This window comes from Chionomys nivalis, chromosome 17, assembly GCF_950005125.1.
Source record: "Chionomys nivalis chromosome 17, mChiNiv1.1, whole genome shotgun sequence".
Lineage (NCBI taxonomy): Eukaryota > Metazoa > Chordata > Mammalia > Rodentia > Cricetidae > Chionomys > Chionomys nivalis.
In genome coordinates, this window is record NC_080102.1 from 3,839,256 (window position 1) to 3,865,402 (window position 26,147).

At 49.4% G+C, this 26,147-nt stretch overlaps 2 protein-coding genes across 6 annotated transcripts in view; one reads left to right on the forward strand and one right to left on the reverse strand.

Moving 5' to 3' along the window:
* Grhl2 (grainyhead like transcription factor 2) overlaps positions 1-12,445 on the forward strand; it is a 108,138-nt gene extending 95,693 nt beyond the window's left edge. The window contains exons 13-16 of one of the 2 annotated variants that reach the window (XM_057792752.1): positions 500-594; positions 2,819-2,904; positions 9,173-9,237; positions 11,106-12,445. In XM_057792752.1, the coding sequence (XP_057648735.1) occupies positions 500-594; positions 2,819-2,904; positions 9,173-9,237; positions 11,106-11,220 (361 nt within the window). In that variant the 3' untranslated portion in view covers positions 11,221-12,445. The remainder of the gene's footprint in view (positions 1-499; positions 595-2,818; positions 2,905-9,172; positions 9,238-11,105) is intronic. The other variant, XM_057792754.1, reaches the window with a different exon arrangement.
* A 4,065-nt stretch (positions 12,446-16,510) lies between these two features.
* Positions 16,511-26,147, reverse strand: part of Ncald (neurocalcin delta) — a 323,531-nt gene continuing 313,894 nt past the window's right edge. For all 4 annotated transcript variants that reach the window (XM_057792372.1, XM_057792370.1, XM_057792371.1 and 1 more), the window contains 2 exons: positions 21,735-21,840; positions 16,511-19,020 (listed from right to left, as the gene is read on the reverse strand). In XM_057792372.1, the coding sequence (XP_057648355.1) occupies positions 18,923-19,020; positions 21,735-21,840 (204 nt within the window). In that variant the 3' untranslated portion in view covers positions 16,511-18,922. The remainder of the gene's footprint in view (positions 19,021-21,734; positions 21,841-26,147) is intronic.

Consider the following 26,147-nt stretch of genomic DNA (forward strand, 5'->3'; position numbering starts at 1 on the left):
TATCAGAGAAGTCTCAGGGCTCAGCCCCACCGCATTCCAGGAGGGAGTGGATTGGACCTCCTCCTGTGGCACCTAGGGAAGGGAGAACTGTGGGTAGTCAGGACAATCCCCAACAGAGGTGTGGCGAGGTGACCTGTCTTGTCCCCTACTGTGCTCCAAGGGACCGGCAGGAGCACCAGAAAACCAGGCCTCAGATGGATGTGAGGGGCTGCTGCAACTTGGGTGCCACACAGCCATTGCTATTAACCAGCTCCTCCGTGGCCCTGTTCTTCTGAACAGAAAAGGGGAGATGGGCCCAGCACCCCCACCTTGTGGGTCCATATTCAGCATGGAGCCTTAGGTCTTCCCTCTAAAGAGGGTGTGTGCTTTATCCCTCGATGGGGATGACTTGGGACCTGCAGGGGGAAGAGAGGTGTGACGGAGGAAGGACAGGCGCCCGCAGAGCCCAGAGCATGTGGCTCTCTTCGCTGTACTCACCATTTCCGCCCGTCTTCTCCAGCAGCAGCGTCCTTGTTAAACGGATGTTCCGGCCCATGGAAGAGGAGTTCGGCCCGACGCCATCCAAGCAGATTAAGGAGGAAAACATAAAGCGAGGTATCTCTCCATGGCACGCCACACTGGCAGGGCCGAGGGCACTGCTGTCTCTGTGTGAAGGCTGGGTTGTGTCTTGTCAGGAAGAACTCACCCGAGACAGAATCAGTGCCACCCCTGCTGGGTTTCCTCACATGGGAGTAACAGGCCTCTCCTTTGCCTTGGGAGAGTGGTGGTGTCTCCTGAGCCATTCAGCAGTGATGTACAGTTCAGAAGAGGCGGCGCGTGTGCATGCATGTGTGCACGTGTGTGTGTGTATGTCAGTGCCATCTCCATGAACCAATAGGTGGAAGTGGTCGACAAGAGGCAGGACATGCCCACAAAGCCTCTGGCTCCCAGCTCTCTGTCACATAGTCTCGCCTTCATTCCTTGGTACCTTTTCCTCCCTAACTTTACTCGGTTAGGGCAGAGTCACAGGGAAACCAAGAGTCACTCTGGGGTGTGGAATTGTACCTCAGCTCCACATTTACAACCTGGTAGCTGGTCCAGCTACTGCTTTTCAGAGCTTGTGAAACTGGCACCAAGATTGCCACTAGAAAGTGTACTGGACATTAATTCAAAGTTAAGGCAAGGTTTCTGATGCTTCAAAGTCAGAGAGACATAGGAGATATCTAACCTACCAGTGGAAAGAAAACCGCACCCACCCCACCCCCAACTCCACTTTGGGGAAGGATGGAGAAGTCCCTGGGCTTCTGGGTCAATGGCGGCTCCTACTGGTTATCTGTAGGAAGTTTCCCAAGAAGGAGGTGATCACAATTAGCACCAAAGCTATCGCTACTGGTTATTTTTTTGTGGGGTGCCTGGGTCAGAGGCAGTCTGTCTTTGGCTTTGATTGAGGTGTGTCTGAGGGGTACAGTGATGCTATGGTGGGCGGGATGATCCCTGCCACAGCCACACCACGGATGCAGCTATGAGAACTCCCTGGGCAAGCCCTCTAGTGGTCTGTAGCCCAGTATACACTCCAGGATGATGACTGTCACCGCCTGACTGGCTGCTGCCCCTCCCCGGCACAGACCGAGAACACTTTAGCACCTTCCAGTTACCTCCGAGCAACCAGGACAATCATGTTTGAAAGGCAATGGTTCGAGTAGAGGTTATTTGTAAGTGATGCTCATTTTAATAGAATGTAATTCCAGGTTTCCCTAGGGTCGGCCTGCTGGAAAGCCCCCCCCCGCCCCCCCCCCCGCCCCCCGTGTTGAGAGCTTCAGGAAAAAGTTGCAGAATTTCCATCAAGTAAATGATAGCCACCAGTTGGGGCTTCCCCTTGAATTTAACTTTCCTTATCCAGATATAATTAGGGTCTGTGTTCTAAGTGTTTTTCTGTGTTCTCACATTGCCTCCTCTTTTGATAACCCTCTGGTTGCTAGGCAGTTTTAGCCGGCATGTAAACTATATAGTATCGCTTCAAGGGACTAAATTCGTAAATTTTTGGTGACATAGTCAGTCTGCTTATTTAATTGGCACTCCATTTTTTATATCTGATGAAGAGAGGCACTGTAGTGCCTAAGTCTCTCATCCTCCCCGCTCCCTCCTCTCTCTTTCCTGTCTTCCCTTCATCCTATTCTAACTGAATATTCCCTGGCCATGGAAGGGGCCTTGGGCAGAGTCCCTGGCCACGTGGTCTTTATAAGCAGCAGCTTCAAGGAACCTTTGGGATGGAGGATTGGGGGTGTGGAGGTTTGGATTTACCGCATTTCACTTCCAGATCTTGTTCCGCCACCCTTTGCCCAGCCCCATCATCCTCCCAGTATTACCCCTTTCTAGACTTGATGCTCTCGTGATCTTCACAACTCGGAGATCCTTGAACCCCCACTTCATGGCACTCACCCACACCATGGCAAGAGCTACCTGGAAAGCACTGACTCATGGTTTTCTCTTCACGATTCTCACAGTGGTGTCTGGCCTTTCTAGTGGACCGCAAACTCCCTAAAGGCAGGACCGAATGAACTCACTCTCTGCTATAGCCCCGGCTCTTGGTATAGACAGCCTGTGGTACCCAGGAGTCCTCAGTGGTGTTGACTAAGTGAGCAAACAAATGGACGTAATCATAGAGACCTTGTGCCTGCCCAACTTGAGAAACTCAAGCGTGGGTACAGGCAGCAGAGCAGAGCGCTTAGATCCAATAGGAGTTAGCCTGCTGTCGGAGCAGGTGATGTCTTGAGATGCCCATGTGACAGGAAGCAGTCCCCTGGGTCTCCAGTCACACTGGTCTTCCCTTCTCTTGCAGTGCTTTTGTATGTAAGGAAGGAGAATGATGACGTGTTCGACGCACTGATGCTGAAGTCACCCACGGTGAAGGGCCTGATGGAAGCGGTAAGCCACAAGCTTTTTCCAGTCCTTAGGAGCCCTGCCCAGCTACCAGGGTGGCTCCAGAAGGAGCTTTAGAAAGAAAACAAAGCACTGAGATATTTGGAAATGTCCATGTCTGTGTCAGCATGTTAGGACTGACTCTTAAGAATAACTGCCCAGTTCCTGTTGGTGTCCAAAGAACCGTCCCGGTCCGATGCTGAGGAGGAGGGATAACGTGGGGTTTTCATCATCTGTTAGCACAAAACCGAATTAGGTGCACACGGCTTCCAAGTATACACAGCTGAAATCTCTGTGGTGCCTTGCTGGCTACGGTAGCATATTCCAAAGCGGAGCGAGGACAGGTTGGTACGGGGGAAACATTTAGTGATTCTCCCCTCCTCACTGCTGACCCCGAGCAGGCTCAGTCAACGCAAAGTCAGTTTCTGCCTGAGTCGCACGCACAGACACAGACACATGCACACACACGCACGCACGCGCGCCTCACCCAGCTTCCCCGGTGCCATGAGCATGTGCTGTGTGCTCACTCTTCTATAGTGTGGTGGAAGATCAGGGGTGTAGGGTCATGGGGACACCAACAGTGAGTGTCTCTTGTCTCTGCTGGGTGGCTGCTGGCCTCAGAGGCTGTTCTAGTGGACAGTATTTGGGCTTATGGCTGAACGTTGCCATGTGAAGAAGTTCCTATGTGTAGGGCCACGCAACGTGGTCGCCTGCCCGTCCCTTCTGTTTCTCTTTCCCTTGGCGTCCAGCATGGTAGAATGAGACCAGTATCTCATTCTTTTTTGCAGCCAGCAGAGTAATCATCCACCGTATGGACAACATGATTCATTTCCTCATTTATTCAGCTGACAGACCAACGTCTCTCCTTTTGGGGTGCGATTGTCTATGTGCTGCCGGGAATGTTCATGGGCTCATTTCTGGTTAGACATCTGTTTCCGATTCTTGGGGAGTATATCTAGAGAAAAGTTGGTCAGGGAGACACAAAAATACCTTCTATTACATGATTTGATTCATTAGTAATACCCAGAATCAATGACTTCTTGGAGAGGGGAAGCAGGAGGTGGCTGTTCAGTGTTTGATGCACAGTGCACTTTAGAAATGATGGGGGTGTTTTAGAATTCAGACGAACCGTTGTGTAATATTGTGAAGGTATGATGATTGTCTATAGTTCTTCCTGATAATCAGAAAAATTGAAGATAATGCATGAGAACGTGAGCACTGTGGGTCTCAGGCTGCCCTGCAGTGGTATTTCACACTGGTCATTCTGAGCACAGCAGCAAGGCCATCGTCCAAAAAGCACAGGTGGAGGGCTTGGTAGGATTTTTTTTCTTTGTCATGGTTGGTGGGGGAGCATTGATTTCTGTTCCACACAAAATAGAAACCAACCGAGAAGTAAACGTAAGAAAGCATATGGAATTATGTCGGTTTTCTCAAGATGGGGTTTCTCTGTGGCTTTGGAGCCTGTCCTGGAACTCACTCTGTAGACCAGAGTGGCCTCGAACTCACAGAGATCCACCTGCCTCTGTCTCCTGAGGGCTGGAGGTATACACCACCACTGCCCAGCGAATATATCCTCCCTAATGAACCATAATTTTGTTTTGAGACAGGGTCTCACTATGAAGCCTCAGTCAGCCTGTAATTCACTTTGTAGACAAAGCCTATAATTCAGGAATCTGCCTGCCTTTGGCCCCACCCCCACCCCACCCCAGTGCTAGGACTAAAGGTGTGTGACACCATACCCAGCTCTGATTTTAAACTGGTAAGAGCAGATACTACAGGAGGCCTAGAAGGGGGTGAACCAGGGTTTTTTTTTTTTCAATGTGTATTTTGTCCTCAGTGTCTGAGGGGTGGGTACCACAGATTTAGACCAGGTCTGAACTGATGCGCTACGCTGGGTTCCTGCTTTGGCTTTGGTGTCATTTTCATTTTCTTCCATAACATCTGGCCACTTTCACTAATGCTGACGTGATCTTGCAGGACCACCATGGAGCCACATTACTTTCCCTGCTGCAGCAGCAACCTAACAACCTAAGCTACGCTCTCTTGTCTCCTTCAAGGGGGGCTCACCGCACCTACATTGTTTCAGTAGATGGTGATAGGAGGTCAGCAGGGTCACAAGTTAGCCTTTGAGCCAAGTCAGGTTCCCTCTGAAACACGACTAACAAAAATTCAGAGAGAGAAACTGGGGTTCAACCTGAAGGTCAGAAAAGTAAAACAGCCAGCCACTGGCTCTTACCTCTATCTCAGTCTGAAATGGTGATCCTGCCTCCAGGAATCTCAGAATGATACTGTGTCTGTGAGCTGTCTCCTCCTGTCTTATATTCCACAAACCCCACAAGTCATTAACATGGCAGTGCAAGCATTCCTCGGGAGCAGGTGGTGGACACTGGGTGTTGTGATTTCTCCATAGCTGAAGACTGGGCTGCCCTCCCTAGAGAGTGCGCCCCCATTTCCCCGTCCAGAGCTCCTGTCTTCAGCCGTAAATTACTTGGATATATATGTTTAAAAAGAATGTACACTGGAGTATAAAGGGCCTTGAAAATGAATGTCTTCCACTTATTTCACTGCAGTTCTGGGCCTTAGCATACAAGGCTTTAGATGTCATTGTAACGATTTTGAACAAGGCAAATTTTAGCAGACTTTCCTCCCTCATCCTCTCCCCCCATTTCCTGTCCCCGTCCTCCCTGGCAACCTCCACAGTCTCTTTGCCTCTTTCACGTCATGATGATTATTGACAGTGCTGAGTGCTCTTGTCATCTAGATAGAGCAGTGTTCCCAACCTTTCCTCAGGTGTCTTGACATTTGAGTCAGACGGTGCCAGTACCCGTCAGGTTCATGGACAGTTTGGGGTGGTGGCTGTTTGTGTAGCCTGGGAGCCAGGCCACATGACAGGGTAGGGTAACTCTGTTATCTAGAAAATGGTTTGCTTGATCAAAAAAAAAAAAAACCTGTGTGTTTGTATGTGCACAAGAGTGTATTTTCAGGTGTGAGCATGGCTGTAGCAGGTGTGGAGGTCATGACAACCTTGAGGTCACTTCCTGTCCACCCCCCTTGAGAACCTGCAAACCTCAGGGTAGAAAGCTGCGGCCTTGGCCAGTCATGCCGAGGAAATAGCTTACTCATGTGGTAGCAGGCCGCTCTCAAGCAGTTCCTGTGGGCGTGTTCTGTTCGCTGAGTGGTTCTAGAAGCCCAGGGAATGAGTAAGGAAGTTAAGTCACATGAGGATGTCATTGCTTCAGCAAGAGCTCAATTCAGATCAGAGCCCAAGGGACAGAACTAGTTCATCTTACTGGGTCTTTCCCTCCTCCCCCCCCCCTCCCTGGGTCTCCTATATCCTGTCCCAGACTGGCTTCAAAACTTGCTGTGTAGAGGATGGCCCAGAGCCCTGAGATTACAAGTGTGACCACCACACCCAATATGTGTGCTCTCGGGGATCTGGACACCAGGAGGACTGACTTACAGTAGGGGCCTCAATGGGAGGCAGAGAGAAGAGGGTAGAAGCCATGTAAGGGAATACTTCTGAAAGGCAAAACATTTTAGATTAATTTCTCAGGCTTTCTTTTTCACTGTATTGAGTATGGGTGGGCCTTCCCTAGTCACCCACTACACGACAGCGTCTCTTTGGGAGATGTAATATGCATGTGTGTGCGTGCATCTTATATAAACTGGATCAATCAAATCATTCTGACTTAGCTGCTAGATTTCTCCAATCCTGAAATAAGTAAGTCTCCCACCGTACTTGCAGGCTTCCTGGTGTCTGATATCTACCTTGGTGCTGTTGGGGATGCGGTTTTGTGACTGTCCTCTTTTCCTTAACTTTGGCTTTTCGTGACATCAGGCTCCTGTTCATCCTCTTTACCTTTTATCTGCGCATCATCCGTCTTTCTCTTCAAAAGGGACCTTCCAGCACAGGCTCTGCAGTCTGCTTTGCCGCCTCTATGTTCCCGTCAGAAAGGTTTCTCTTTCAGTCCATTGTCACGGTGCGTGTGGAAGTCAGCGAACACCTTGCTAGACTCAGAGCTCTTGCCTTCCATCTTGCAGTTTCTGGGGGTTGGACTCGGGATGTCAGGCTTGGTAGGGAGAGCCTTTTACCCTCGAGCTATCTCACTGGCCAAGAAGTGTGCTGCTTTTGTTCTTTTTCAAAGCATTTTGTTCATTCGGGCCGACTGTGGCTGTGGGAGCCTCATCAGGACCACGGGTGGCCTGTCCCACGCGGCAGGTGGCTGCTTGTCCAGTCTCTTTGCCACCTTCCCTCTCTGTCCTCAGCCCAGATGTCTTGCTTCTGGATATGTAGGGGGAAGAGTTTCTGCCCTGTGGTGGGAACGGGAGGGTAGGAACCTCGAGTTCTCTAGACAGACTCTTTCCCGGATGTCTGCTCTCCCTTGGGGCTCTTCAGCCCCTTTCTAGCCTCTGTGGCTCTTTCTAAGTGTGGTCCCAAACCTCGCCTGCCTCAGCTTCCTGTGACCCACCAGTGATTTGGTGGAGAGGGCGTGGCAGTATTTAGAAGCAGGTCTTTCCAGAGGGCATCTGTCAGCTCTTGCCACTTTGTTTTACAAAATGACGCAATCGTAAAAAGAAGGGCTGCAGAATTACACAAAGTAAAGGAAGCATGGCTCGGACTGTTTATCACCCAGAGCCACCATTCATAGCTTGAAATGCCATCTCACTGTTTTCTGTACATTTAAACATACATAAAGGTTAAAAATGAAGAAAAGATTATACTGTATAGACAGATTTTCACTTATTTGCCCCCACCTAATATGCTAAGAATCTTAAAAAAATGTAAGCAATACAAGCTTCCCAAATTTCTAAATGAGGTCTGTGAAGAAAATATTAAGATATTTGATGAATTTGTTAAGTTTTCTCTATAATGAAGAGTGATCTTCAGAACATCTCTGAGTATGAGCATATTCCTGTAAGATCACTAGACAAGGGGTCTGTGGTCCAGACACTCAGGCTTTTAAAAGCTTTGCCATGGCCAAACTTGTTTCCCAGGAGGCTGTGCTTCATCGTCTCATCTCCAGAACCCGAACCCTGCTGACCTCATACTCCAACCAATGCTAGAGTATCACTTCACTTTCGCTCTGTTTTAGATGTGTCAGCCCTGTGTGCGCAGGTCCTCGTGGAAGCCAGGAGGGGGCACCAGACCATCAGAAATGCTTTTCGTTGCCAAGCTGCCTCTCTGGCTCCTCGTTTGCCTCTTTGATAGTTAGAAAAATTCAAAGTGCTATCCCACTCTTCCTTTCACTTGGAAGATTCAAACAAAAGTGCAGTACAGTTTCCAGACTCTCTCTGCAATATCTTCTTCTATGAAGTGCTGCTTGCTGTGGCTTCTCCCCAGCCTGCTCCTCATCCAGTCCTTGTCAACTTGCGCCGCGTCTGTTGTTTGCGTCTTAACAATGCTTCCCAGATGTTATTTTTCTTTGTGGCCAGTTTTGATCTACTGATATTTTGACATTCCACACTGTTATTAATATTTAACCTTGTTTGGCAGGTTTCATGTCTCCCTAGGAAACTGTGTACTTTAAGATGATAGTTATACGAACAGTCAGTTCATGTTTACTACTCCCTGTACTTTCAGGGTCTCTTTAAATTTTATATAAAAATTTCATATAAATCTTTTATCTCCCCGAACCTTTCGTCTCCCTATTGAGGCTCTCTGGAAGGCACTGCGCAGCTCACTTGACCTCAGACGCTCACGTCTCTGGCCTTAGTGCTGGGGTCGCAGGTGTGTGCCTGCTCTACACCTGGCTCACCTGAAACCTCTTCTGAGGTATGCCTACCTGTTTAATCCAACATTTAAAAAGATATAAACCAGTGAAAAATTCCACTTTTATCAAGATTGTTTTGCTGATTGCTTTAAGAAAGTCAAAATCGGGGTGGTACTAGATACAAACCCTGAGCCCGCACAGGCGAGGTGCTCATATCCGGGCTGCGGTGCATGTTTCTTTTTCTCTTCCAGCTAAGGGCAGAGGAAAGGCGACGTGATTAGAACAGTTGGGGACATAGTTAGTGAGGTTGAGACCCCACCAGTTGCTAACTGGGATTTTTTTCACTTCTCAGAACCTTATTTTACTGATTCTCACAGCCAGAGGCTTGGGTAGTTCAGGGAAACTGAGGCTTTTCATTCCTTATAAATGAAGTTTTCCAACTTGTCTCGTTAGGGGAGCCTGTGCTGTGCCAGTGCAATGTGAGCTGAGCTGGAATGTTCTACGTTGCTTTCCCCTGTGCCCCTGTCCCCTGCTGACCAGCTTGCCTGTTATTCATGTTTCAGCTCTCTGAGAAGTATGGACTACCCGTGGAGAAAATCACAAAACTTTATAAGAAGAGCAAAAAGGGGTAAGAGACGCTAACCTCGCTAGCTCCCATGTCTAGAAGGTGCATTTTTAAAATGGTACTTTTTTTTTTTTTTTTTAATCTCTTGTTCTATCTATGGTCCACGACACAGTTTAAAGATCTTTAGTGACTGAGACAGGGAAACCCACAGTGCACTGCCAAGGTATCCCCTGAGATGCTTCCTCTACAGACAGCGTTAATAGGTCCCGAGGGATAGAGAGGTGGTGGGATAGAGGGGCGGAGGGATAGAGAGGTGGTGGGATAGAGGGGCGGATGGATAGAGAGGTGGTGGGATAGAGGGGCAGAGGGATAGAGGGGCGGAGGGATAGAGAGGTGGTGGGGACACTGGGAAAATGAAGAGGTCAGCACTCTTGGTCTTGGCTCCTGAGCAACACAGTAGGAACAGATTTGTTGAGGATGTAGGGGATCCTTCCAAGGTAATCATTAATGAAGCCTTCTTGAATGGCCGTCGGACCTGCTTGCCCATGCTGTTAAGAACAATTGGTCCTTCCTGGTTGGGTGGTCAGAGGTGCCGAGTTCCCTGTTTATCATCGCTAATGTATGAGTTTACCGATGAGGAAAGGAAGCCCAGGGCTGGCTTAAGCATTTTGCTCCAGGCCTCACAGATTGGGGATGGGGGTGTCTGTGGCCTCAGGGCTCAAGACCTTCACTCAGCCCCTTTCAAGGCCCTCCTAAGGCTTCTTATGAGAGTAGTTATCTGAACTCTTCTCTGAGCCCTCCGCATGAAGGAAACATGACCTGGGATTTCCGGGCTCTGAAATTGGATCCTTGGCTGAGTGAGCATCCCTACTTAAGCTCTCGTTGGAAACTGAGTTCCAACTGAGTGAATGCTGTGGGCTGGGGGCAACTCCTCAAGTCCCGCTGGCCAGAGAGCCTCTGTGTCTGCGTGAAGTCCTGGGCACGGGCCTGTATTCTTACAGTGACCCACGAAGCACAGGTAGTTCTGCCTGTAAAGGAGCAAGCTGATACTATCACAGGCCAGCATCAAATGATTGAGCGAGTCATTCCCTCTCAGACTTTGACGAACAGGAACGAGACCCTATCGGCACCTCTCAGTCACAGGTGGAGGTGCTGGAGGGACGGCTTATCGGCTAAGACCACGAGGGGCTCTTTACAGGACGCTGGTTCTGTTTCAGTACCCCCATGGTGACTTAGAACCATCTGCCATTCTCGTCCCAGGTGATGAATGTCCTCCTCTGAACCCCGAGGGCACCAGGCACACATATGGTACACATGCATACATTCAGGCAAAACACTCATGTATAAAACAAAGTTTAAAAAAAAAATCACAGCTAGACTCTGGAAAGTGCTTTTCCTGAAACCAAACTAACATGGAGTAGGCAGTGGAGGCGAGAAGGTGGGGCGGGCAGCTTAGGGGAGAGGTAAAGCTGACTTTAGACATAGCCTTGTCCTCACTGGCTGGCTGAAGCTTGGGGAACTGCAGACCTTTCTGGATGGTTTCTTACCTGTGAATTACCGACGATAGAACTTGCCTTTCAAGTTGCTATGAGGCTGTGTGTACTGTCATTTACCACACATGTGTGTTCAGCTAAGGGCAGCTGAGGTTCCTAATGAAAATCCTTTGTTGTGAACTATTTGGGCTGTGATTCTGTCAGTAGCCAACGATTGTTTGGGACTCGCCTAACTTCTGAGGCCTCATAGACTAATGTGTAAAGACATAAGGGTTGGGTCAAATGGTCCTAGAACCCTTTCAATAAAGGATCATGAAGGTAGTTCGGGGAAACTCAGGCTCCGCTTTCTTTAACGCAGCTTTGGGGGAGGAACTAGAAGGTTCGGGAGCAGTCAGCCTGAGGGTTCACTGGCTTTGTTTCTCGCCCCGACCGCGACAGCATCCTGGTAAACATGGATGACAACATCATTGAGCACTATTCCAATGAGGACACCTTCATCCTCAACATGGAGAGCATGGTGGAAGGCTTCAAGATTACACTTATGGAGATATGAGCCCTGGTCCAAGTCCCCTCCACAGGAGCTTTCTTCAGTGCACTCCTCCCTGGGATGGATGGGATCCTTGCGGCCCCGGAACCTGGAGATCCATCTCACCCACCTCACAAGGCTGTTACAAAGACTGCTGAAAGGGGGCGGGGCCCAAGGCCCTGTGACTGCCAATGTTCGGCTCTTCCACTTGCTCCCCGTGGAGCTAAAGCTTGAGCCCCTCAGCAAATTTCTTTAGGCCTGCCAGGCCCTTATTTATTGCCCATTTCTCCCCAAGAGCCTGGAGACCCGGCCCTCCAGGACTCCAGTTACTGATGGCTTCGTGTAAGACACCCAGAGTTTCTCCTTCAAGGGAAGCACAGCCGGTCCACCCATCTCGAAGAGCCTGGGAAGCCGCTGTGTTTCTCTTAGCTCTCCACATCTCTTGAGTGAATGGTCAAGATGAGCTGCTGCTTGGTGCAGTCTTCATGGATGGGGTAAGAAGGACACCATTTTCTGGCCCCAAACTTTCAGATAGCTCTGAGGAAGGTTATTTTACTAAATACCTTCAGGGGATCTCTCAGCAAGTAGCCACTGGGCCATGTACAGGAAGACATTCCGCTACCATGTCAGTAATAAGGAACACAACGTATGCCTGGTAACGTGTATATATTTTGTACATAATATTGTGATAATATATTTTATCTGTGGTGTATGGGCATGTTTACTGCCACTGGCCTGGAGGAGACACATACCCAGAGATAAGGAGCATTCTGCTCTATCCAAGAGGAGGTTAGGAAAGTGGTCCTTGGGGTGCTGTGTGACTGTGGTGAGTGCCAGGATAGACTCTTCCTTGGGCCATGCCCGAGGCCTTGTTTCCTGTCTCCAGATGGAGCCCTTTTTCCTCAAACTTCCTTGAGCCCATCGTATTTTATCTCATGGCTATATGTCTGGGCAAGGCCATACCGCCAGTGCCTTGTTTAGCTCTGTATGGGGCATCTTCAGCCTTTTGAAACGTTTCTGCAGGGGTTTACCCTGGGGCCCTGTCGCTGGGACCTGCTGCAGAACTGCTTGGCCGACACTAGGATCCCGGACACAGAAGAGCCTCACGGTTTACATGCATGTCCTTCATCTCAAGTGGCCCCCTTGAAAACCCAACTGCAGTTTTGCAAAGCGAGCCAGCAGCTCGGCTGGGCTGTGACTAGCAGGTGTGGCATCTCGTTGCTTCTGGAGACCGGAAGAGATGAGGTTATCCACGCAGGCTGTGGAAAACCATGGGGGCCCTGGCACTTCTAAAACCAGCTTTGGGAGGCACGCGAGGCTGTTCTCTCCTTACCCTTGGGAGGTCAAGAGAAAACTGCTGCCCTGAACAGTCACTAAAGCATGCCCCACCATGGGCTGCTGTTCTTTGATTTGAGAGGACAGGTCAGTACTTAGGGACTTGTATGTGTCCCCACGGGCTGAGCACTAGTTTGGGTAGTCGCGCAATCGCCCTCCGAGGCCTGGATAATGGGACAGCTTCCACGGAAAGGCCCAGATTTGTGAAGCACTTTGATGTCTGAACCCGGAGGCTCTGCCTCCTTGCCCCACGTGCCTCTGAAGCCCGGAGCAGCTAAGGCTGACTTTAGTCCAGCTGTTGCTCTCCAAGCTGAAGAGAGATGGAACGGACTGGACAGTAGGTGCCGCAGTGAAGAGCGTCCCAAGGGGTAGCAGGGCCGCCTTTCTGAGAGCCCTGAGCTCAGCTGTTTCTCATCTTCACTCCTAATGCCATTCCTTGAACCAGCAGCTTGGGGACCCTCCAGGGCACTGGTGGGTCTCTGATCTAGGACACAGTAACTGTCAGAAATATATGTTCTACACTGCTTGGGATTAACTCAAAACATGATTGGCAGACCTTCCGGGGGCATGCAGAACTCCGGAGGAAGAAGACAGGTATGTAGTCGCCTGACTGGCTACCAGCTCTTCAGTCTCTCTGGAAAACTGCCGGTCTGATGTAAGGCCGAAGAACCCCTAAGCAGTCCTTGTGAAAGCCATTGCCAGAACAACGAATAGAAGCCAGCGCCACAAGAGTGTTACAGCGTCAGGTTCTGGAGCGCCCACTGGGGCTTCTGTGTGTCTGCCCCTGCTGTGCTAGCTGAGCTTTGCTGAGCTTCATTGCTGGAACAAAAACACTCCAGCGGGATAGAAACGCTTGCCTTGACATTGTCCCCTGAACTAATCTCACCCATATAAAGAAGTTTTTGTTGTTATTGTTTTTGATCCATAAAAGATGAGGGATGCATGAAGCAAGAAAGTGTTTTCATCCTGCGTCCTACCTGTTGAAACTTCCCCGGTGTTTAGAAATTGGAACCAACTGAAGAAGGCACAGTGAGTGGGCCGTCATCATATTGAAATCAGTTCCTGAAAGACTAAGGCATGTCCTGGGGCAGAATCCTGTGATGCCCGAAATGAGTCAACATTGGTTTTCCTTTGTATCTAACAGTCATGAAAATGCAGCAGGACCAGAGGGTTTGTGCCAAATTCTAAGAATGGCCCTTTCTGAACGATGAGTTAAGGGGAGATCTATGTGTACAATCGGCTCCCACATTTAAAAAAGAAAAAGAGAAAATGTAACTTAACAGTTTTGTAAAGGGGAAAAGGGGAATCTATGAACTATAAATGTTATTTTATTTTTTGTACATTTTTAAGAAGAAATAAATATTCACACGAGTCAAACCGCAGCGTCTGGTGATTTCTGTGGTGACTACTGGCGCTCTTTGCCTTCCAGGAAGAGGATCTGTGACCTGGGGTCTGGACTGCTCTTCAGGCTCTGCCTACGAGGAAGCATAGACTTGCTCTCCCAATCCTCCCCCTCCTGGTATGCCAGGCTAAAATGAGAAGAGGCCCAAAGAGGGAAGCAAGAGGCCTCAGGCGGCTCTAGAAGACCCCCAGCACAGTTGCTCTTGACTGGTCCGCCTACACCTTCTCATTGGCGCTTTTGATTTCTGGAGATTCTTTGCTTTTTTTTACATATGTGCCAACCTCTAGGGAGAGACAAAAGTCACAAGGCTCATACTTCACTTCCATAGCTACACTTTCTGACCCTTCAGAGTACAGTCTAGGACTCCTGTGGTAAACCACATTACAGAACCGTCCCCACTGCCCCAGCTGGCGTCTTCAGTGATCTGCCAAGAGCCTCCACCCCAACAAACCTCCTAGCATTCTCTACAGTGCCCCTTCTCTCTCCAGGCACAGCGCTAAAACCTTGCCTCCAAAAAGCCTTCCCTGGTTGACTTCAATCCCAGTGGGACCCTTGCCCTCTGTGCTCACGCACATCAGGGGCAGGGAAGAGCAGGCCTAGGGTAAGGGGTGTTTATTATGGAAATTTCTGGGATGAAATAGGCCGGAAGCTTTTGTTCTTACTATCCACATCCTCCCTCTTCCTCATGCCCATCTTCACACCTGCCTGGTCGCTCACCACATCTTCTCCTTTCTTGTGGCTGTCACAGAGAACTGTAATTGTCAACCCTCTGCCCCAGCTCCCTGAGCTGGGGGCATTTTCTTGGTGCTCCATTCCACTTGTTCCCAAGGGTCCTTCAGCTCTGTACTTCTAGGTTCCTCTCCGTCGGTGGATGGCTAACACTAGGAAATAGACGGAAGGTGCTGGGGTCTTGGATAAGCCTGAAGCAGAAGAGGGGAGCCGTGTGGAGAAAGGATGCTCCAGGTGGCACACCGCTCTTGTTCACTGGGCACCAAATATCCATTACGTACCACTTGGGAGAGAACATTTCCGACTTGCCATTGGGTGAGAGCTAAGGTATTTAGAGTGGTGGTTGAGGCAGGACGGAAATTCACAACTGATCTTGAGTCAAGTACTCCTCTTCTGGCAACTTCTTTGCTAGCCATGCCTCCCCAACTCACACGTACTCTTCCAAGCCTTTCACGCTTGCACTGACTGGGATAGCTCAGCATGAGCCCAACCCAGAGCTACCGCTATTGAAGACCTTCAGCCTGGCGACGGCTGACGGGCCACTTGTCTGTCTTTGTGGGCGCAACGTGTACTGGTGAGTATTTTATTAGAATGTGTTAATTACATCTTATTTGCATGCATGTGGAATTTGGTCATGCTCATCCCTCATTACTTCCTCGTGTGCCCCCTCCTACCCCCTTCATTTTTCCCATCCCCAGCAACTGTTAACTGCAAAGGCTCCTCAGGAGGCGTGGAGTCTTGCCTCCCCATCCCCACCTTCCACTCCCATCCATGACAACATGTTGATGGGTCCAATCTTGTGCATAATGGCGACCTTTTTTTTTTTTTTTTAAGATTTATCTATTATGTATAGTGTTCTGCCTGCATGTATCCCTGCCCGCCAGAAGAGGGCACCAGATCTCATTACAGATGGTTGTGAGTCACAATGTGGTTGCTGGGAATTGAACTCAGAACCTCTGAAAGAACAGCCAGTGCTCTTAACCTCTTAGCCATCTCTCCAGCCCCGTAATGGCAAATATTTTGCTAAGGGTAAGGGGCTAGCAAGTTCAACTGCCTTGCACTTTTAAGGGTCCTCACCATTTCTCCCAGAGAAACACAAAAATGTCAGTTACTCCAGGCCAATTCGTGTACTTAGCCTTCCCAAGGTCTGGGTGCTCTGAGTCACCTAGTGGTTAGCTCCTTATTGGCAATGTCTTCGCATCCCTAGGGATTTCTGGGACCATGTGCCACACATGGGACTGCGCCACACATCAACGCCGCCCAGTACAGGAGACTCCCAGACAACAGGCACCTCCAGGGTAGAAATGTGTGGAAATCGCTGGGTTGTAAGTATGCAGGCTCCTTAGGGCCTCGGGCCACCTTCCCACTGTCACCGTCATGCATGACTTGTATGTAGAGACTAACGTGTGCGTAGGAAAAGATTTCTCCACATCTGCTCTCCCGAGGTCTACATGGCCTTTGAGGGGGCTGTTGGAGCTCCTACTCCAGGGAGCCTCTGTTCATACAGCATTAGCCTTTGGGGCTGCAATCGAGGCCAGGGAGAGCACCAGAGTGTGACTGGCTTTCCATCCTCACTTCCTCACAGAATCTGCCCTGACAGAGTGGAAAGAGAGATTATATTGCTTTCTTCAGACTTTCCCAGATCTTACTGAGGAATTTACCAGGGTTTTTGCTTTTGTACCTCATATTTGGGAAAGGAGAGGAAATGGGAGGGAGTGAAGGCCAACCTGGGTAGGAAGGAAGGAAGTCATACAAGTACCAAGAATGCTTCAAAACGCTTCTCCCACCCCCCAAGACACAGTCAGCTGGGGTAGTTTTAGTGAGGAAAATCTCAGGTTCCAGACAACGATATTAAATAATTAACATGCTTTAATGCCAGGCAAGAGCTATACAATCAAGTGATAACGGGACCACACTACGTAGTATGACATATATTATTAAATTCATTTGTAGAAAGTCCCCCTGGGTGTACTGCTGGGTGCGAAAGCACCCACAGCACCCTTCTCCATCTTAAGCGAGGTATGAACAGTCAACTTTGAAGTGTCCTTCAAGTCATACGCCATTTAGTCCCGTCCCATGGACAGCGCAGGCTGCCTCTCCTGGGAACAAATCAGATTCCACTTCCTCCAGCTATCCTCACCGGAGTGACGTGTCTATGAAGTCCCTTGGTCAAAATGCATAAAGTTAGGTATGCCCATACCTGCGTGAGGAGAGGTGGGGAAGAGAGGGGAGAAAACGGCCCTGGTGTGTTGTGTCTGTGTGGCTAGCCGTTTCTGACACTCTGCATGCCTTTTCTGGGGACCGCAGGGCTCACAACCTATGCCTCAGGCTCTTCGTTTCCCTAAAGCTGGAAGTCACTTTTTCTAGTTCCCACACTGGCTCTAAGTTCTAGGAAACCAGATTCTGGCTCAGCTGGAGGCGGCCACTCGAGGATTCTCCAACACTGTTGACACTCATCAGACGAGACCAGACAGAGGAATCAAGTCCTCAGTTCAGAGAGGGCTGTGTGAGTCCAGTTCCCAGTGATTGGTGTGCTGGGTCCCTGATCTGTTTCTTTTCTACAACTTGGGTTCATTCTGCTGCTCAAAAGCAGACTTTGCCATCTGGCCCACAGGATTTGGCAAGCCTTGGTACAAAATGTAAGGAAACGACACTAGGAAAAATTAAGATTACAAAATCTAGGTCTCAAAATTTCAACCTATGAAGTGATTTATTTTAATCCACCATTCAGGTTTGAATTTCTGCCAGGTACGAGTGTCATTGGGGTGGGGGCGGGGGCAGGTTACAGACTGGCAGGAACCTCTCAGCACACTGTCCCTGTGGTCAGGTTTATCTTTATGCGGTTCTTGTTCTACAGGAAGTGGCTTGGCAGCAGACAGAGACCTTCCTGCCTCCTCTCAAGGGTGTCTGTGCGGAACCTGCTTGAGTGTTTGGGCCTTCTGATGCCAGCTGTTTGTGGGGCTTTGGCTTGCCAGGGGCCAGAAGTTCCTATTCCCAGCCCTCATTCCAAAGCAGTGTATGTGAGTGACCAGCCCAAGCAGCAGCTCTACTTTGCTGCATTCAAAGGACAAGGTGAGGGACCCCCATAGGGGATCTTGGAGTGGGTGAATTGCCTAGCTGTCCCACAACTGACTCTTCAAAGGGCACCTATGGGCAGGAAAAATGAACATTCTAGATCTGGCTCCCCCACCAAGGATGTGGGTTAAGTTGTTAGGAAGTCCTGTTTGTTTTTCGAGTCTACTGAACATTCATCTGCTTAGAAACGCATCACGCCTGCATTCGCCGCCGGTGCTGTGCCTTGGCCCCTGTCCATGTGGAGCTGTGGGTGCCGGAAAAGACGCTTGGAAAACTGCCTTCCTCATGTCCTCCAGAAAACCATTCAAACATCAAAACTGGGCCCTTGTCATCCGTCATTCCTTCGTAATTTTACAGAGTATATAAAATATACTTGTTGACTGGTACATTTGTGCAAAGACAGGTACAACTTTAAAACAAGACATTGACATTCATTGTAGCTGGCTTCACGATGAGCTACTAAGAACAGTCTTCGGGAGTAAGATTGTATCAGCACTCACTAGACATGCATTTACAAGGCAAAACACTTGATTTGGTCTGCAATACCCAATGTTTTATATACAGCAGTCTTTTTATAAATCACAAGTAGGCAGTTAGATGGGTCTGGTTTTAGAATGTTACCATCTGTGTCCGATTTTTTTCAAAGAAACTCGCATTAGCTCAACTCGTGTAAACCTGTGGGGAAAAAATAGCTGAGCCGTCTTCCCGCATCTCCTCTGTTCATTTACCTTGAAATGTTCACAGCTTAGAAACTACAGCCTGCTGGGGTAGAGAGGGGAGTGAGCCTCTTGGGGGCATGTCCCAGCTCCCTGTAATAACCTCTTCTTCTGTCTTTCAAACAGAGCCCCTATGCGCTGGGTGGAATTCCCTTCTCTTGCCCCCAAGCCTTGTGTTTTAAGACAGAGACGTTAGAATCAAAGGGGGCGAAGATAATGGTAAGATAAAAAGTCATCTGGCGGGGACACCGCGAAGTGTGCTCATGCTCTCCACAGCACACGGGGCTCTGGGCATCCCCACAAAGCGTCCACAACAAAAGAAGCAAAAGGCAAAGGTGTCACAGGAGGGCACATCTGACCCAAGAGGGGACAGCGTCACCATCAATATTGTTTGGCCAAAAAAAAAAAAAAAAAAAAAGTTTCAACGCTAATCAGAAGACACAAGCAGCTGTAGCGTCCTGGGGTGCAGGGCTCAGAACTGGCCAGCACTGCTGGGGTCGCACTGCAGGAGACGCACGATGGATGGGTCGCTCTTGGCCCCTCGGATGAATTCTTCCAGGGAGAGCTTTCCTAGGAAGCAAGAGGACCAGTGAGTGCAGCCCACAGCCCTTGGCACTGCACGGCAGCAGGAGCCCACGGCTTCCCTCCCTAGAAGCCAGGAGACCATGAGGAAAGGACCCCACTTCTCTGCTTGCCATGACATCGGCTACCACGACCAGGACCCACAGCTTGGAGAGGGTGTTGGCTCACCCTGATCTGAATCTCTGCTCTTTTGCCTCTGCCTTCCTGGAGGGGCCCACTCAGTGTCTGAAGAATGAGTATCCCCCTCATTTGAGTTGCAGGCTCTTGAGATGCAGGACTGTGGCCATGGGGCCTTTGGTTGCTGTGCTCAGGTGTGCGTGGGCAGAGCAGGAATGTAGGTTCTTCTGAACAAGTGTTTGAAGGCAATAGTGTCTTCATCCAAAGTCAGGAGAATAAAGGAATGTGTTCTAGATAGAGGGTGACCCACTGGTCCCTCGACCCAGGTGGCTTGAGATGGAAGCCAGGGACCTGTTCTTTCCCCACTTCTTTTCTTTTTTGACAGGGATTCTTACTATTAGCCTGGGCTTCCTTAATGCGCTAGACCTCTTGCCTCTGCCGCCTCAGGAACTTGGATCCTGGTATCCCTCCTTTTCCTCAACTTTCTTCCAGTCAGGGTTTCTCTGTCATTGTGGAGAAGTGGTCAGGGGCTGTGTTTCCCATTCCTGGCACATCCACAGTGGCCAGGAATGAATTTGAATGAAGGTACTCATTCACTAGTAAATTGGGAACAGAACGCCTGGGCACCTTTGCCCAGCTTGGCCCTTCCTTTCCTGGAGACTTAGCCCTATGCACATTTCCAGAGACAGGCACCAGGCCTGGCAGACTCCTCCAGGCCCATGAACTTCAGGGCCTCCTTAGCTGCTCTCCTCAGCTCAGGGACTGCAGGCTGAGCCTGAGGTGATGGGAGCAGATATACCATTTGAATGCCTTGAAGTCTCAGGCGCCGGCAGTGGGAACCACAAGCTCTAGAATGCTTGGTACCCAACATAAATTCTCTGCCCTCTTGCGTAGACGCCCATGTTGACTTGCCTGTAGCTGCAGAGGCCAGAAGTGAAACTCAAAGACTTAACTAAGAAAACTTAGGATGGCGGCAGGCTTTATACGAAGTCTGCTCTCCTGGTGAGAAGGGACAGCAGACTCAGCCCCGATGCCCTGAAGCATCTTCCGGGTGCTCAGCAATCCCTACTCCTCCTTCCCTTCTGCTTCCATCCCTATAGCTTTCTTTCTTTAAGCAAATTTTTCGTTAGCAAAGCTGGGGCAGTGTTGTCAGCTGCGTTGGGAACAGTAACCCAGCCAGGGCCCTTCGGTCCTGTAGAAACAGTACCAGTGGCGAGACTCTGTCATTGCCTGTGAGCCACACATTAGAGGTGGCTTGTCTCCCATCCTTTAACCTTTCTCTCAGGAGAAGGCTGGATTTTAAAGCCACCATGCTCCCCAGACTACCAGAACCTGTGGTTCAACATCAGCAAGTTCATTGGCTGTTAAAACAACCCCATGTTTGCTTGAACTCTGCAAAACCAACGACGTGTTGTGAATCGAGGCACGTGAGGGGAACAGGAGGTCAGGCCCCTCTGGTGAGGAGACAGCAGACAGACTTACAGGGAGCTGGTGCCCCATGTGTGGGGGTACAAAGAGGCTTGCTGTATGCGGACCCTTCTCTTGGACACAGCATGTGAAGTTGGGCCTGGCTCATTTCCGCACTGCTGAGGAGACTTGCTAAATATCAAGAGCTGTAGACCTGGGGCCAGAGAGACGGCTCACTGGGTAAATGTGTCTGCTGCACAAACCTGAAGACCAAATGTGACCCCTGAAACCTATGTAAAGGTGAAGGGAGAGAAACTGACCCCATGAAGCTGTCCTCTGACCTCCATGCATGCACACACAGGTCATGTAATAAGATGTCTAATATCACACACAGCATAAAAAGAAAATAAAATTTACATTTTAAAAATGAGGGGCTGGAGAGATGGCTCAGCGGTCAAGAGCACTTACTGCTCTTGCAGAGGACCGGGGTTTGATTCCCAGCACCCATGTTGGGCAGATCACACCCAGCTGTAGCTCCAGTTCCCGGGGGTCAGATGCCCTTTTCTGACCACTGTTGTACACACACACTCATATGGGCATGCTTCTACATACACATAGATAATAAATGGATAGAAATTTTAAAGAGCTGTGAAGCTTTTGACACTGTGGGTCAGCCTTGACTTAGCACTGTAAACTCAGGTACTTCTGGATAGCATTTCAAGATTCGGCATGAGAAATAAGAATGCCAAAATAGTTTTGAACTTCAGTTGAATAACAAGCAAGCCCTTAGCGGAAGCCATGCCCCAGAAAAAGCATACATGCATAGTTATGCCAAAAAGAAGTCACTGTTTCTCAGTTGTTTGGGTCTCTTGCTTTCTATGTGGCAGTCACATGTGCAGAAATCATTTTTATATTTACTTATTTTACAGATAGTTTCCTCACGGAGCCCAGGCTGTCCTCAAGTGTCTGTTTTGTTTGAAATCAGCTTTCCTGTCTGCTTCGGTTTGTGCATTCATTTATCGCTGTGCCCTCCCACCCAGCTCCGCGGTCCACTCCTGGGTCCACCCAATTCCAGGGACCACCCAGCTTTGTTCCTTCTGGCCAGGTGGGTCTCACAGGGTACCTTGTGTCAGGTCCCTCTAGTGGAGCAGCCCAAGCCAAGCCCTCCAGCCCCCTACCGTCTCTATTGGTGTCCATCTGGCGGAAGATCTTTTCTGTCCTTTTCTCTGGGGTTGATTCATCTTCAGGCATTTTCATGACAGAAGACACCATTTTGTAGATTGCCTAGGGACAGAAGCAACAGGGCGGTTATGTGGCGGCTGCATGGTTCAAACCCACGGTAGCTTTACCAAGTGCCAACGCTGGGGGAGCTGCATCTGCCCCTGGGCTTTGCTACAGGACAGGATGTGTCGCCCCTGGCAGAAGCAAGGCCAGCAGAACCCGTAGTCACCAGTGATGCAAAAAGCCCACAACTGCTATCTCCACTGAGGTAAATGAATCAAGGCGTTCCTGACGGTTAGGTTAAAATCTGAGCTGTGCTTGTGAGAGGGCCATAAGTGACCCTTCCCTGCACGCAGTCGGCCGTCTCTCTCGGGTCTCTATCTGTGTCACTGCTATGGCTGGAGCACTTTATCCCAGCTGCTGGCCACAGAGGGAGTGATTGTTTTAAAGTGGGGAAGCTGAGACCTGAGATCTCTACACTTTCTGGTTAACTCCAGACTAATGCAAGATGGAACCATTGGCAAAACACCCACACACAGACACCATGCCCACACGTCAAACCACACACACCACAAACCATACACACACACACACTGGACTAAGAGCATTTTTATGAGCTCGTAAGCTCAGGCATCTCAGAGCAGCAACAGTAGTGCCATATCTGACCTCAGCCCCCTCTCCCGTCAGTGTACAGCAGCACAGCTTCTTCCCAGGGAGGCCTTGGCCACCTCATGACTTGCAGTGGTGTCAGCTGAGGACTTTTTTATAGACGAAGAGGGGCTTAGTTTTTCCAGAACCTATGATCTCTTTCAGATCTGCTTGTACCTCTGCTCAGTCTACTTTGCCTGTGTTGGTGACCGGTCCCAGGAGCATCTTGGGAGATGCTCTCCTGAGGTCGCTGTCGGTTCCCACCAGCTTGGTCATGTGTTTGGGTTTCCTGGGTCAGGGGCTTTATTCACACACCTTTCTCATGTGAGAGTTTGACTGCCCGCCCCCACCCCTACTCAAGTACTAGGATAGATGGAAATGTGTCCGTCCTGCAGGAAACCACACGTTCTCCTTCCCTTCCATCTCAGTGGGTGATCAATCGCCTTCTTCTGCACAAACAGCTCCATTGTACCCTATTTGGGATCGTTTCATTCCACTTACGCTAAGGTCTGGTTGGCCAGGACACCCTCCTTCTGTGACTGTGGCAGTCACACCTGGCCGCTCAACAGGCCACCGCTGGTGCTACTGGAAGGTTTAGAGATTTTGTTCCAGAGTGGCTGTCCACACCCAGATGCCTTCTCTCGCTTCCCTCCTAGTCTGCTTCTCTGTTCAAGGTCCCTCTCCGTCCTTCTCTGTCCCTCTGTGTCCTCAGAGCCACTGTTGCCTTCCTTTCCCTTCCACTTCTCTCTGCCTCTGTAAATGCGCATTTGTACATAAAGTTTAACATTCTTCAAAACTCACTAAAGGTTCTGAATCTGCCAACAGCTGTCAATAGCCTCTCCCCCCTGCTTATCTGCCACCACTGCAGACAAATGCAGGAACTTACAAATTTGGAAAGTCCTGCAGACACCTGCCCCTCCCCTCACACAGCCCCTGACCTTAGTTGATCTCCCCCGTCCCCCTGTTCCGTTCATTTACCCAGCTCACTCATTCACCAGAAGGTTTCTGTGTGAGTACGCCACACCAGGAACTGGGCCTGGCTCTGCCTTCGTCCTCTGGGGTTTTTACTATGAGCCAAAGCAGGCAGATGCTCTTGCATGCAAGATCTTGCACATCTGGCACACAGGATGAGTGCAAGAGCTCCGTGGGGTGTGCAAAGGTGACTGTGGCATGATGGGATGTTAGGATTGCGATGATGAGGGTTGGGGCAGGCCTCCCCGAGGGCCCACGGTGGAGGCAAACATGGAAAAAGCATAAGGCCTTAAAAAGAAAAGCATTTGATCTGCTTGGTCCTCCTACAGCTCACCCGTCCTTTAGAAAGGAGTTTGGAGGATACTACACTGCACCCCAAAAGTGCCCCACCTTTCAGGAATCACTGTTTAGATGGGAACAGGCACCCCAGCAATGTCTTAGTAGTTGTCTTGAAAGCCCTTGTCTCCTTCTCAGTGCCCTAGCGATCTGTTAGAACCCATTGATCTTTCACGAACTCTGGGCCTCAAAGGCCTGGGCTAATGAAATTCCTCTTCTTGGGACTTTGATGGCTAACACTCCCACTTGAGTGGAGACAGACATGAAAGATGGAGCAAACACTGGGCAGGATGGAGAAGAAGCCTGCACCTTGGCTGTTAGGATAAAGGAGTAGAACTGGTTTCTGAGAAATGCCGCAAACATACAAACAGTTCCCTCTCCAGGGCACCAGCTAGCCTCCCAAGACAGTAACCAGCGCCGGAGACTGGGCTGGGGATGTGCAGACTCACGAAGGTGGGGTTTCAGTTAGAAGACAGATCTTTCCAGCTTTGTTTCATAGATCAGGTTAGATTCGTTCTTTGGGCACCAACTAGCCAATAGGATTCGTGGACTGTTCCCCAGACCCAGTTTACTATGTGGTTGATGCTCTTTTCTCTTCCCCAGACCTGGCTACTGGAGCATTGAGAAGCTGGCTCTAGAGAAGACTTGACCCCAGGCAGTGCTCGGAGCCACACTGCGTCTTTTATTAGCACCTTCTTCCCCAAACGTAATGGGATTAAATCATTGAGGAAGCAGGCTACTTTCCTATGTTACATTTAGCAGTGTCAGTAAGAGGCCTGGCAGAGGCGGCCTGTTTTTAATTAAGCTGGAAGGGTCCCTTTGGGACACAGAAGCCAGCTGGGGCTGTTCCCTGGTAGGCTTGGGGAGATACTCACCTTGGCTTGATGTTTCCTGCTTCCTTCCTTCCTCCCTCCCTCCTTCCCTCCCTCCCGCCTTCCGTCTTCTCTGAAGGAACAAGCTCTTAGGATCAGTGTAAAAAGACACACTGGAATGACAGGGTTGTAGACACACTAAGACCAGGCACAATTCTAAGAAACAAGGCAGTTTCTCTGAAGGAAACCAAACCTACTCTTGTTGAGAAAATTTAGGATCTTCCCTCAGAGAACCAGACCCTCAGGGCTCTCTGATGCAGACTAAGACCAAAGAAGCTGAGCAGTGCGATAGTTTGTGGATTATAGATAAAGAAGTGCTTTCAAAGATTTATATGCCAGAATAAAAGACCATGAAAAACTTTTTTTTTTTCTGGTTAATAGTTTTGAAATACAACCAGTGTCTGCATGTCTGGAATGGTACTAATCATTTCTCAGACTGCCTGGAAAGGTAACTAAATCAGCATCCTTCACGGAATTCTCCTGAGGATTTCAGGTACTGTAAAGGACAGAGACCAGCATTTCAATCCCCCCTTGTATTTGGTTATTTAAAGCATTTTAATCTTCTGTGTATGTTTGCCGGGAGGCCAGGCGAATATCTGATCATGGAGGCCAGAAGAGGGTGTCAGATCCTGTGGTGGTGTGAATGAAACTGGCTCTCACAATCTCAGAGAGATTGGCACTATTAGGAGGTGTGGCTTTGTTGGAGTAGATATGGCCTTGGAGGAAGTGTGTCACTGTGGGGGTGGCCTTTGAGGTATGTAGCCAGCACCACATCTGCCTGCACGCCGCCATGCTCCCCAGCATGGTGATAATAGAATGAACTTCTGAACTGTAAAGAGAGCCACCCCAATCAAATGTTTTCTTTGAAAGAGTTGCAGTGGTCATGGTGTCTCTTTATAGCAATGAAAACCAAACTAAGACAATCCCTGGAGCTAGAGTCAAAGGCTGCTGTGAGCAGCATGAGGGTGCTAGGAATCCACTGCAGTCCTCTGGGGGAGCAGCCAGAGTTCAGAACCAGTGAGCCATCTCACTAGCCTCTCTCGCTCCCCTCTCAATAAAGACATCTCATCTTATACAACTTGGGAAAGAATAACCTGGAAGTTTTTCTGCTAAAAGTAGGGTCTGAATCCACTTTGCCTGTTTTATCCTTTGTGAGCCTGGGAACCTCAAAGATCATAGCCACAGATTCATATGCTGCCTCACAGGATACTCCAGTCAGGACTTGATCATAATTCTAAATTTTCTTTGGGTCCCCACAAAATTATCAGCACCCCCAACCAGCAGAAAGTAGTCTGGAAAACTGCGCCCACATTCCCCCCCAAAAATGGACTATAGATATTTCACTTTGTTTAGAATGTTGGTTACAAGTTGTTATAGCTAATGGTCAGGAGAAAAGCTAAACAAAGGATATTAGATTCAGAGTTCTTGTTTTTGTTTGTTTTTTAAAAAGAGGGGGAAATGGTGTCGGTTAATGGTCTGTAGCCAGGCAGGACAACCAGATAGGAAGTAGAGGCGGGTCAATGAGAACAGGAGAATTCTGGG